The sequence below is a fragment of the Heterocephalus glaber genome, unplaced genomic scaffold (genome assembly GCF_053883595.1).
Source record: "Heterocephalus glaber isolate CG9 unplaced genomic scaffold, H.glaber_assembly_v1.0 deba00001762, whole genome shotgun sequence".
Classification (NCBI taxonomy): Eukaryota; Metazoa; Chordata; class Mammalia; order Rodentia; family Bathyergidae; genus Heterocephalus; species Heterocephalus glaber.
The window spans coordinates 1,949,106-1,961,564 of record NW_028258459.1 but is presented as its reverse complement, the minus strand read 5'-3'; the positions used below and the strand labels follow the sequence as shown (position 1 = coordinate 1,961,564).

The following is a 12,459-nucleotide window of genomic DNA, read 5'->3' as shown; positions in this document are numbered from 1 at the left end:
AGCGGCCGATTGGGAGAGGGTGGGGGGTCCCGGGCAGCACGGGCAGGAGGGGCGAGCCCCTGCCAGATCCGGGGATGATAACGGGCCTGCTCCATGTCGCGGCTTCGAGCTGCCCAGGCTCCGCCCCCTGTGAGTGTGTAAGTGTGTGATGCTGCCGCCTCTGCCGCCGCCGCCACCGCCGCCGCCTGTGCAGCCGCCGCCGCCGCCGCCGCCGCCGCCGCCGCCGCCGCCGCCGCTGCCGCTGCCCCGGCTGCCGCGCCGCTGCCGCTTCCTCGGCCGCCCCTGCCGCCGCTGTCGCCGCCCGCCCGCAGCCTGCCAGGCGGGCGGCACCGCCGGACGCAGCCCGCAGCCCCGGGGCGCTGGGCGCTGGGCAGACTCGTCCGCCCCGAGCCGCCGCCGCGCCGGAGGGCAGGACCAGGCACCTCCAGCGCCCGCCGCCGCCGCCAATGCGGCCCGGGCACTTTTAGCCGCGCAGGAGGGCCGGGGAGCCGGGCTGCCCGGGGCAGAGAGCCAGCCGCGCCAGCCGGAGCCGCGCCGACCCGCAGCGAGCCCGGACGCACGCCCGCCGCCGCCGGCCGCTATGGATCTATTCGACTTTTTCAGGGACTGGGACTTGGAGCAGCAGTGGTAGGTGTTCCTTTTTGCCTTCTCCTTGGACGAGTGGGTCCCCAGTGGGGTCTGGGCTTTCGCCTTTGTTAAGAGGAGCCGGAGCTGTCGTGGGGGGCGCCCCGGGCGCCCTCGCACCTCCTCTTGGCCACCTCTGGCCCCTGCCGCGGGGACTCCAGGTCCGGTGCCCTGGGGGGAGGGGGGCGGGAGGCGGCGGGATGCGGCCAGAAGCGTCGCTCCGCGCCCCAACTCTGCAGAGCAGAGTTGCCTTGGCCCGCACCCGGTTCGCTGCCACCCACCTGGGGGCTCAGCTGCACGCCCTCTGCCCCGCTTTTCTCGCCAGCGGCTCCCGGGCACGGGCACGGCCTCTCTGCGCCCTGGATGCCGAGCTCCTGAAACGGCCCAACTTTCCAGGTGCCCGGCACCCGCGGCCTGCGGAGGAGGAAAGGCAGGCGGCAGCGAGGTGCCACAGGCCACCCTCCGCTTCCTGGGCCACCGCCGCTCCCGCTGCCACCTCCATCCCCGCGGGCGAAGCGCGGGGCGGCGCGCACAGCACACACCTTCCCCGAGGAGGCCGGCTCTGCCCAAGTTCCCCGCACGCCAGCGCGGAGCAGCGTCTTCGGGGGCCACCGCGCCATGGACCCCGGCTTGGGGTCCGCTTCTGCGCGCGCTTTTCCTGACTGCAGGGCTTTGAAGTGGGCCCCCAAATTCGGTTGCTCCGACGTCAGTGCACGCTTAATTACCAGCCGGAGCCCCGTCGGCCTCCCACTGGGAAGCAGCACTAGACTTGCGTAATGGACACACAACAAGGATTCCAAGGTTTAATCTGCTCTTCACAAAATATCCTCAACTTGACGCCCACAGATTTTGAAAGATGATGCAGAGGTGACTGGGAGACAGAAAGTTGTTAACTCCTTGTGTGATCCGATGCGCATGCATAAATGCCGATGCACGTATTTATTAACTTTTTCAAACTTCACCTTCTACCATAAACGCTATTGCTTTTTATTTATCAAACATTTTAACGTATCAGTTTTCTCTGCAGCCCAAAGATTTAGATGGGAAGGGAGGACGCGGTGGCAGCGATTTAAAATTGCACTCTTGGCTACAGCCCTTTTGAATGTAGTTAGAAGAATCTATAGTACCCACCAACAGTGGGAAATCTTTTGCAATGTTCAACTACTAGCGGCGGCCGTTGGCTATGAATGCTGTGTATTTTTACAAGGATTTCCCTTGCTGATGTGATATTTTAGGCAATTTCCTTCTTGAAAAAAGGGTCATAAGCTTGGCCAATAGCTTCATTATGCCAATCATGATGCCTTTAATTGCAAAGCCAAGATAATCTGAACTTAAATGCGTTTTATTTCACAGCAATTCCAGGTAAATCTTTGAAGCACAAATTACGGTACAGTTTCGTCAGTTCTGCAGAAAGACTTTATGTTACATTTTAAAAATCATTATGCTGTTGCCATTTAAAAGTAAATATGGCAATGAGATCGCGGCTCAGTTAAATATTATGCTCCTGCACACAACCTTTACTCTGCCTCACTAATTTATTTTGCAGATAGCTGATAACCACAGCCTTATTATTTGCATAGAATTCGCCTAATATGTAGCAAGGATAAAATTGTTAATTTAACAGACATTGTTATAATTGATTTCACGGATGTAGTCCAAATGTTAACCACATACACTGTATTAGGTTTTGAAAATTTTTATTAATTCCAGTTTAATCTTACTCACATACAGCTGAATATTTTAAGGAGATGAGCTCTTTTATGCTTGATGTCTGGTTTTCAGGAAGACATGACCCCCTTCTTCCTTTTGGGAGGCTGTCTATTCTTAGAACACAAAACCCTTTCTCCTCTAGATCCTTAACTGTGCCATATCAGTTAAGGAACAGGCAGACTTGGACACTCAGTGGGTGTAATGTGAAATACTGATGAATTAGTGTAGCAGGTATGCATACATGAGCCTGCATCTTCCCTCTGTGCACATGACCCAAGACACTCTGTCCTTCTTACTGTTCAGTAGTGAGGGGCTGGCTTTCTCATGCAGCTATGTTTATGAACATTTGTAATGCGGTCCTGCCTCCATGTCTTGTACACGCACATAGAGAAAGGAACAAATGTGACAATGGAGGATGAGCTGAAAAGCTTGACATTGTCTCTATTGGAAATCTGGACATTTGAAACTCTCTTTGGACATCCCAAGTATGCTGGTTACATGTTTATTGGATGTTTACTGCCCTTCTCTGAGAGTAAGTAGCTGCTTAAAATGATGATGTCCACTCCCCCTGAAACCCCCTGGTGGACCAAAGAGGGAAAAGACCCCCCACAAAGTTAAGGAGCTCCTTTGTGTTTACATTGAACCTATTCCTAATAGTCACTTGTAGAACAACAAGCCTGGAGCTTGCTCTAAGCCTAAGTGTTTAACAATAAGTGGATCAGGACAGCTTCAAAACAAACTCATTTTCCTAGACATAATGAACAAAGGCTGTACATACACTGCATGTGCGTTATTTGCAAACACTGACTCTAGTAAAGGGAAAGTGCCTGCCCATTTACAAACACACACATTTGTCAGGGCAAAGGCAGATGAAAGGATGGGTGATGCATGACGCTGTGGTGTACAGGTAGGTGCAGTTTCTGGGAGTGCTCACACGCCTAATGGAACATCTTGCTGGATTCACCAACTGCAAGAATATCTTAATGGGTCATGCTCTGGACTCGATTAAAGGGCCAGAGCTCAAGTTCTTTAAGATTCCTGGATGAATGAGCAATGTTCACCTGAGTTTGTATTTAATAGGAACCATTCTGTGAAGGGAAAGGAAGGCACAGATGTCTGTGTGCACCAGGGACATGATTTGCTCTTTAAAAAAACAAGAAAGAAAAAAAAGGGAAAGAAAAAAAAATGAATTTCATCATGTTAATCACTCAGTAGACTTGCCTTTGGTCATCAAGTAAATGAATTCTGAGGCGTCTGGAGATCACGCGGCTAGATTTTGGCCTTGTTTACCAGCAATGGCAAAGTCATTAATCCCTATTTAAGAGGGACAAAAAAGAAATTCAGAGAACCTACAAACTGCACAGGCTTCCAGTCTTGTAAGCATTTACCCTCCAATATTGATTAAGTATTGCTTTGTAACATGCCAGGATTCTTTATGAGATGCTTATCTTTTTTTTTAATTAGGAAAGAGGGAAGGAAGGAAGGAAATATAAAAAGGGATAAATTCTTAAAAATAAAAAAAGATGAAAAGAAAACCACCATGACAGTAAAACCAAAATGCGAATCATCATAGGGAAAACGGTAGTTAAGTGATTGTGACAGTGGCTGGCTTCTCACTGCAAAGGACAGCATCAATTGTATGTCGTTTTTATGTGATGTCTCACAAGTAGCCTAATTAGAGGGGACCTTGCAAACAGGCAGTTATACAGGAAGAGACTTAAACTCACAGAACTGTTATATAAATAGAAAGTTCAAAGGTCTGTGTGGGGCTGTCAAGGCTGAGAAGGGGCAATGTGCTGGCCAGGCTTCTCATCCTTGGGGCGAGGCCACACTGTTCCCAGCTTTCTTGGACTTTGTTGGGGGCCAGAAAGGGAGGCTCTACTTTCCAGACAAAAGTGAGCTGTTGTAGCTCCATCTGGGCATGGCCCTGAGCTCCAGCAGCCCTGCTGCCTCCTGCCTGCTCCTGCATAGGTCTTCCAAGCCTCCTGAGCTGCATTCTGGTCATGGAGGGGAGGGTGCGGGAAATAGAGGGAGCACAGTCTTGGCCAGCTTGGGCGGTTAGGACTGCAGTGTGGGGGGTTGGGGGTGGGATGGAGTCCTGTTTTCAAGGAGGCTCAGTCCCAGGATTTTCCCTTCCCTACCTCCATTCATTCTTTCCTTCTGTGGCCCACTAAAAGGCAGAAGGTCTATGGTCTGCTTCCCCCCTGCACCAGGACGATATGCATTCTTCAGTGTTTGACTATTCATCAGCAAACCATTTTGAGTTGAGCTTCTTAAGGGGACTGCAGATATTGAAGATGGTGAAATTGGCTGGTGGTAAGGTCTCTATAATTCTTGAAAGCCCACCCTGCAAAGAATAGTAAGGAATAAAAGCCGTCTCAGTAAATCTTAAAAGGCACATCTATTGGGCAAGGAAGAAAATTATCTCATGTTAAAAATCAGTTTAATGATACATGAATTGTTTTGCTAATGATTCAGTCAAGCATTTAACAACTTTAAAATATACAAATCAAGATCAAAAATGACTGCCTCAAAAATGAATCTGTCATTATAGACATAAATGAGATTCCAAACATTTAAGCATTTTGTAGATGGATAAAAATTATATTATATGTAAACATGCTAATTATTGTTGAATAGAAACGGCTTTAATGTGCTGAACCTTTATCGCATGCCCATTATTCTTAGCTAAGATTATTTCTTGCATGCAGAATTTGCACATATTTAACATAATATCAAAATTCTGAAACATCCAATAAAATGACGCTTTCTAGAACGACCTAGAGGACCATCTAACTGCAGGTCAGACCTCAAAGAGGGCAACCGCCATGCACTTGATTAGCCTGTCAAGTAGACAAAACAATTGGTATAGTGATACATTTCACTTTTAATTTTGTCTTTCTTTTTGTGATCACTATGGAATAAAGGAAGAGAGATTTTAAAAACTTGTTTACTGATAAATGGAATAAAGTATGTTGCTGAGTAAAGAGCCCAAGACCACAACTTAGAGGAACCATTTTGAGGGGCGTGTGTGTATTTCATCTGTGGTAGAACTCATTAACATCATCACCACTACTACAATTTGAGTATTTACTCTCTACAGCAAGCTCTGAACTAAATGCTCTAAATACTCAACCTCACTGCCAACAACTTTTTGAGATAGATCCTGTCATGATCTCTGTTTTCAGAGATCACTGATACTTGGCAATGCAATCCACATTTCAGCCTAGTTGGAGCTGCCCCAAAGCCTGCTTGCCAACCAAGGACATTCTGATTGTGAGCCTCTGCAACACATGGGATGATTTCCATATTCGACCTCATTTCATCTTCATGGGTTAAATTTTTCAGCTGATGTTCCCATTTTACAGATGAGCAAACTCAACCTTAGAGAGGTTGTGTGACTCACTAAATACACAGTCTTTGAGTGGTAGAGCTTGGTCAGAAATCCACATACAGTATCCCCATTTCCACATCAAGTACCTTTCTACAAAATCTCACTGATTATTCTGTATTGCTTATTCTTTATTGTTTATTGATTATTCTTTATTGTTTGGGTATTTTGTCCTCAATAAAACAAATGGATTAGATCATATATATCATATTGGTGAAAAAAAGTCTGTGGCCTTACCATGTAATTGGCCAACCATGGAGTGCTTCTCTTTTAAGAGAATAATTTATGAACTGATATACTCTTTTAATGTTTGCTTTTATGAAAGGCCCTTTAATTAATTAATATACCTGAATGGATGAATGGATGGATATATATATATATATATATATATATATATACACACACATATATATGAATGGATGGATATATATATATATATATATATATATATCTGAATGGAGAGTATAAGTTTGTATACTCAAATTTTTAAGACTTGATATTTTCTTCACACAAAGAGAACCATGGTACATTTTTTTCTGGTTGATTTGAAGCCTCAAATCTGGTGGTAAGACATTGGTAACAAATCTTGCCACAGCTTTGTAATTTACCACATTATTTGATTCAGTCCTTGCAATAGCCCTGAGGTTTTGTCAGGATTGGTGTTATTAGTTGCACTTTGTAGATGAGCAAACTGAGATTTAGAGAGGTTAAATGATTTGCCTGAGTTTGACACAGTAAGTGGATAGTCTTAGAATATTCTCTCTTCAGAGCACCATCACTGCTACGTTGAGTCATCTATGGAGAAATATCTACCTTGGTTCCCAGTGAATCATCTACAGAAAACGGTCCCTTCAGAGCTACCAATAAGCATCTGTTGATTGATCCTAGAATCAGACTTGGCTCAAAGACTGTTCCATGCAAATGCACATATCTTTCAAAGACAGCACCATAGTAAATCCTGGTGATCATACTGGCCCTCTGCCTGTGTGATAATGTTTTACTCGTTTGCAATTACTTTCAGGTCTCTTACCAGTCTGATCTCTTTCTGCAGAAAATAATAAGGAAAATGATGGCTGCAGAAAAATCTTAATAGGAAAAGACAGAAACAGAACTCATATTCTGGATGTGATTAACAAAATAGAATTTCTGTGCACTCTAAGATATGTTTAGCACTGAGAAAAACAATAGGAAGGATTAACTTTTAAGGCATGGGGTTACAGGAGTTAATAGACTGGCATTGTGTCTCAATCTGTAAGGAGAATGTTAAAGAAGAATGTGTGACAAAAATCTGAAGAAGAAATGAGTGATTGGAAGGTTGGGATTCCTCCAGCCTTCCTTGAGTTTCAGGCTTTATGACTTGTATTTCATCATGAGAAGCAGATCCACACCATAAATTATCATGACTGTTAAACAAAGGTCCAGCACTGGGTTCCTCTAATGTTAAAGTTTTATGTTGCACTTTAATGAAATTTTATATGCATTTTCAAAGCAAGGCACACTACACCATGGAGAGAGTGATGCTCTGAATTGTTGAATTTATTTTCAAGTAAATCTTTTGGATGACCTTAGCTGCTAACATCTACCTACTTACTGAGCTGAGAAAAATTATCTGAGAGCTTAAACATAAAATGGCATGATTTAAGCAGAGCTGACAATAGCACTACAGCTAGAATCTGATTTTGATTATGGATTGCTTAGTTTATGGAATGCTATTTTTTAATCATACCTGTGCATTTTGCTTCATTTGAAAAAGAAAATCAGCTTGTGATTTAAGGTAATCTTTGATTTGGTTCTTTGGTAGACATATTCTGGTATAAGAAGGTATAAAAGCCACACACTGGGGAATAAGCAAAGGAAACAGGCTTTGTTTTCATTACAAACTCAAAATCACTCATCTGTTTATTTCCTCAATGTTCCTTTTACTGGAAAAAAAGAAAAAAACCCCACATTACTTCTATTCAATGAAAAATGGCTTGTTTTGTTAGATTTCCAAATAATAATTCTTTGCATCGTCTGTACTCCTCAGTGAAAACCAGATCTCAGGAGCAGACACTGTTTCTCTTGGTGAGCTTTATTAAACCGAATTCCTTCAGTCGGAATTTTGTGTTTTGCAGACAACATCTCTTGGAAATAGTATTGAAATGACTTTCTGTATAAATAAAAAATAAAACACTAACAGTCTTATAGTGGCACTGAAATTGGAATCTAGACTTTAACAATCTTCAGGAAGAGACATTTTCTAGGAGTCTGAAGTGTTTTTAGTCTTTGGGCTCCTAGAAGGTTTGATTCAACTAAGCAGGCAGAAGGAGAGTGTTAGAAGGTCAGTTTAACCTTTAGACTGTAGCAGCGTGTGACGCTGACCTAACTATCTGTTGAACAATATGAAATGTAATCACACAGGCTTTATTTCCCCTCCAGGATGTCAGTCAACTAATTTTTTTAACAAATTAATTTTCCAAAGGGACTGATTGCTTTCATGCCAGGTCGGCACAGCCACAGTGACTAAATTAGATTTGGCATGATGGATGCTTCTGATGAAGTGCCATGGAGAGGTCTCATCAATTAGCTATTATTTATTTGCTGGCAGAATGCTTGGCTCTGGTCGGGGGACATTAATCAATTCCTAGAACCTACCGATTCAGGGCTGGGGGGGGTGCTTTAGGATGATCTGGCACAGTGTCCTCATTTTACAGATGAGGAGACTGAGGCCCAGCATGGGAACATGGATTGCTCTAGGACAGTGATGGCGAACCTTTTAGAATTTTCAGTGACACAAACAGCCTGCCGAGCGCAGCCCTGATCTAGCATCCAGTTGCTCTTCCAGTAGGTCACCTTTAGGGGGAGATAAAGGGAATGTAAAGGATGCCTTCCGGCCCCCTCAGACTTGACACTGGAATACAGAATTCTGTTTGGGGAAATAATGTGACACAGACTATAAGGTGAAATAGGAACCCAGAGGGAGAGAGAGAGAGGAAGTGATGTAGCATAGGCAAAGCAATCCTTCTCAAGGCCCGTGACACTGTTTCAGTACTGTGAGTACAGTCCAGAAAAAAAATGGAAAAGCAGAAATTTCCAACAACTCCTTCAACTGTCTGAGCTATGGAAGCATTTGAGCAAACATTATCCAAAGAAATACCAAATGAAAATGAAATGAAATGAAATGTGTTTTCCCAAAACAACTGAAACAAATATTTGTAAATTGGCACAATTACTGGCAAAATAGCTATTTTCAAAGGAAATGTGTATTGTGCTTCTTGAGATACACACAATACGTTGTTTCTTTTACTCTTTCTCCTCTTCTAAAAGGTAAGCAGCTCTTTTATTTGTTCGGTGTGCACCGATATTTTACTGTATGCATTTCTTTTTCCTGAAAAGGAAGTTGCTCCTTTGGTACTATCTGATTGGTACTGACATCTGTGTTTATGGTTAGTTATTTAGCCACCAAATAATTCTTTGTTGGCTATTCCATCCTTCACATCTATTTCTGTCTCTGGAAAGGTGCTAGCTAGTAGCATCCTTCATCCTCCTCTGCCCCTCACAGGCACATACTCCTGCCCGGTGTGGTCAGATGTCTCTCCTGTGTGCTTCCATACCATCCTGAGAAGGCTTCTACTTGGGCTGGAACATGCTTTCTCACTTCCATGAACCCTTCATGCACCTGTGTTGTTGAGAAGGTTGTGAGTGTCTTTTACTTCTGTCTGCCTAGTGCCTGGCCCATAGAAATCACCTAATGGCATGAATTCAGAGTAATATCGTTCATTTATTCAATTCGTTCAGTCACTGTGCTAGGTCTTGAAAATATAAGTCCAGGAGGTGAGAAGACATGATAATGATGATAAAACAAAAAATAATGATTTTTCTATGTGACAGGTTCTGGTTTTTGTTATCTGATTTCACTATTTTGAAGAGCAGGGAATTGGGACAAAGCTGTACAGCCACTTGAACAAGGTCACAAGGATTGGATGTGGCACAGCTGGAATTAATGCACAGGCCGTGAGAGTCCTTAGCTACTCCTCTAACCCACAGTGATACCTTGGAATAGATGCTGTCATAGGACAAGCCCTGCTTGCTGTGGGGCTCTGCAGTGGACGGGCCTGATGAGTAGGCGTAAGTGACAAGGTATCTGCTCCAATAAGAGACATATAATTCCACTCTTCTTTGGCGCAGGGAGCAGATGCAGCTCCTGGGAGGAATGTACATTGGTCTGTAAACTTTTTTTGGGGGGGTACCAGGAATCGAACTCAGGACCTTGTGCTTGTGAGGCAGGCATGGCACCACTGAGCTAAATCCCAGGCCCCTGGCCTATAACCTTGAACTTAATTCAAACTTGATGAGAACTCAGCTCAGTGAAGGTAGACATTTTAGTTGGTTTTATCCACTTTTGCCTCTCCAGTGCTAAGAAGAGTGTCTGGTAGAAGTAGATTTTTAGTTACTATTTGTTCGATAAATAAAAGGATTTTCTTATAGTGCTCTGCTTCATACTTTGTGTGATGAAATTTGTGGAGGGCTAGCTCAGAGGTGTGAGAGTGAGATCTAAGAGAAATGCTGAAATTCTGCTGATTAGACTGGTAGGCACAGGTACTTGTCTTGCTTTGAGTTCAATAGGTATTTCCCAGTGGGGTTATTAAAACTGTATAAATTAAATGTTCTTTATGCACACCTTACTTTCCAGGAATCCTGATGAGAATTTATTATTCATGAGCAAACTCTCACTCAAACAGCCCTAAATTTATCATATTTGCGATTATATGGATAAAGATATCTCTTTCTTGTCACAAGGTACATACATTTGGCATTTACCACAATATTTTAAGGGTAATTGTTCAGGATTTTTAAAAAGTCATCTTAACTTGTTACCAACATTGAATTGAGGCTTTCATCTAGTACAAAGTTGGGGGGAAGAACATATCTTCAACTTTTGCTCAATACTTTTCTCCATCTCTCTCTCCCTCTCTCTCTCTCTCTCTCTCTCTCTCTCTCTCTCTCTCTCTCTCTCTCTCTCTCTCTCTCTCTCTCTTCCCCTGAATCTCTCTCTTTTTTTCACTGTTCCTGCTTTGGAGGCTAACCTAGGATTTGGGTTTTCCTAACACATTTTTAGACCAAACACATTGTCTATTTATGCCTCTGGAGGTTTCAGATTATAATTTCATCCCAAGGATGATGTGCAGAAAATTTCCCACATGTGTTGATTTTCGAAAACTTCGTCAAATGTTTCAATAGTCTAGGTAAAAGAACTAATATATACACAGCGTTGTGTCATTTACTTTATAGAAAAGACCTCATTGATCAAGCACCCTAAAAGGGAGATGTTTTCGCCCCTCTTTACAGACAAGAAAGCTGGGCATCAGAGAGGCGTACTCTTAACTTTCCCAAAGTCACGCAATTAGCAGCTACAGAGCCTTGATTCAAAGTTAGGTTTCCTGAGACCAAAGCCTGCATTCTTTCTGCCACAACCTGCCTTCATAGAAAATTCGATGAGAACACAGTTTGACGGGGAACTTCGAAGTAATAAAAGTAATCTTAGAAAAAATATCCCTAAATATTATTTCATTCTTTTCACAGTGCAAAATGAAGGTCCAGAAGACAGAAAGAAAAACAATGATGAAAACATCTTGGAAATTCTAGTGGATGTAAAACACCCAGTTAGCCAAATTAATTAGACATTAAGGTTATATACTAGGAGATTAGGCAGTATGTACATGTATGAGTTTTTGATAAATTGTGTCTCAACCAGAAGCCCAACATACCTAAGTATTAGTTAAAGATACAGGAAAAACACAAGAGCCATGATAGATCTTTTTAGAAATTAATGGTTAAATGTTAACTATACCCTCTTTTGCTACAGTTAGGTTTTTTGACCATTTAGTTTTGAAGTTCTGTAACAGTTTAAACTTCAACAGTGGAAATATATTCAGGCTGCAAGTGATGAAACTCCACATCAAAATGATGAAGACCATTTTTGTTGGGCTATGATTAGCATCTTACCCAGAAATTACAATGAAATGCCGCTGCACACTCTAATGCCATTGAAAAATGATACCCATGACACATTTCTACCATACAGGCTTTAGTAAACAATTGCAGTAGCTCATATATCTTGAACAAAAAATGGAGATTTGATAAACTTATTTCAAAAGGCTTGAAAAGTTAAAGTGAATTCTAAATGTAGATTAGTAGCAAATGATGACAGCCAAGCCAGCATTACCTCAGTTGATTAATTTATAAGGATATTGGTCAATGATTTTAACCAACAGCTATGCACAGTAGAATCCTAATGGGATCTGTCTATTAAAATTACATAAAGTAGGGTATTTGATTTATTTCAGAGTTTCTCAAAGCACAATTTTAACTTCATACAAATAATGCATTAGTCACCCAGGATAAATGACACATTGAATAAAGTTGTGATTTTGTCTGCTCTCATAATCTGATTTAGGAAAGGATTACACCTGTCTTCATAGTTTATTCCTATCCCAAGCAGTTGTAAGCAGAAGGGGAAATTTAAACCTCCTGTTTTATATCTCATTGGATGACACCAGACCACTTAGCCTTTTGTGCCTCTGGGATTCTTGGTGATTAAGAAAGACTCTTGTTTGGGTGTACCGTTAAGGACTGCCACATCTCCAGTGAGGTAGATGGAAGGTTTAAAGCCATTTTGAGATGTGGTTAAACAGAGTGTATATACTGTTGTAAAACAAAATTACTAAATTAACATAAAAATCACTCAACTTCAC

General features: G+C 42.6%; 1 protein-coding gene across 2 annotated transcripts in view; it reads left to right on the top strand.

Annotated features, from left to right (window-relative positions):
- Nucleotides 1-380: 380 nt before the first annotated feature.
- The window catches only part of Aff2 (ALF transcription elongation factor 2), a 475,133-nt gene continuing 463,054 nt past the window's right edge, over nt 381-12,459 (top strand). Inside the window, exon 1 of one of the 2 annotated variants that reach the window (XM_021249150.2) lies at nt 381-627. In XM_021249150.2, the coding sequence (XP_021104809.1) occupies nt 581-627 (47 nt within the window). In that variant the 5' untranslated portion in view covers nt 381-580. The remainder of the gene's footprint in view (nt 628-12,459) is intronic. The other variant, XM_021249151.2, reaches the window with a different exon arrangement.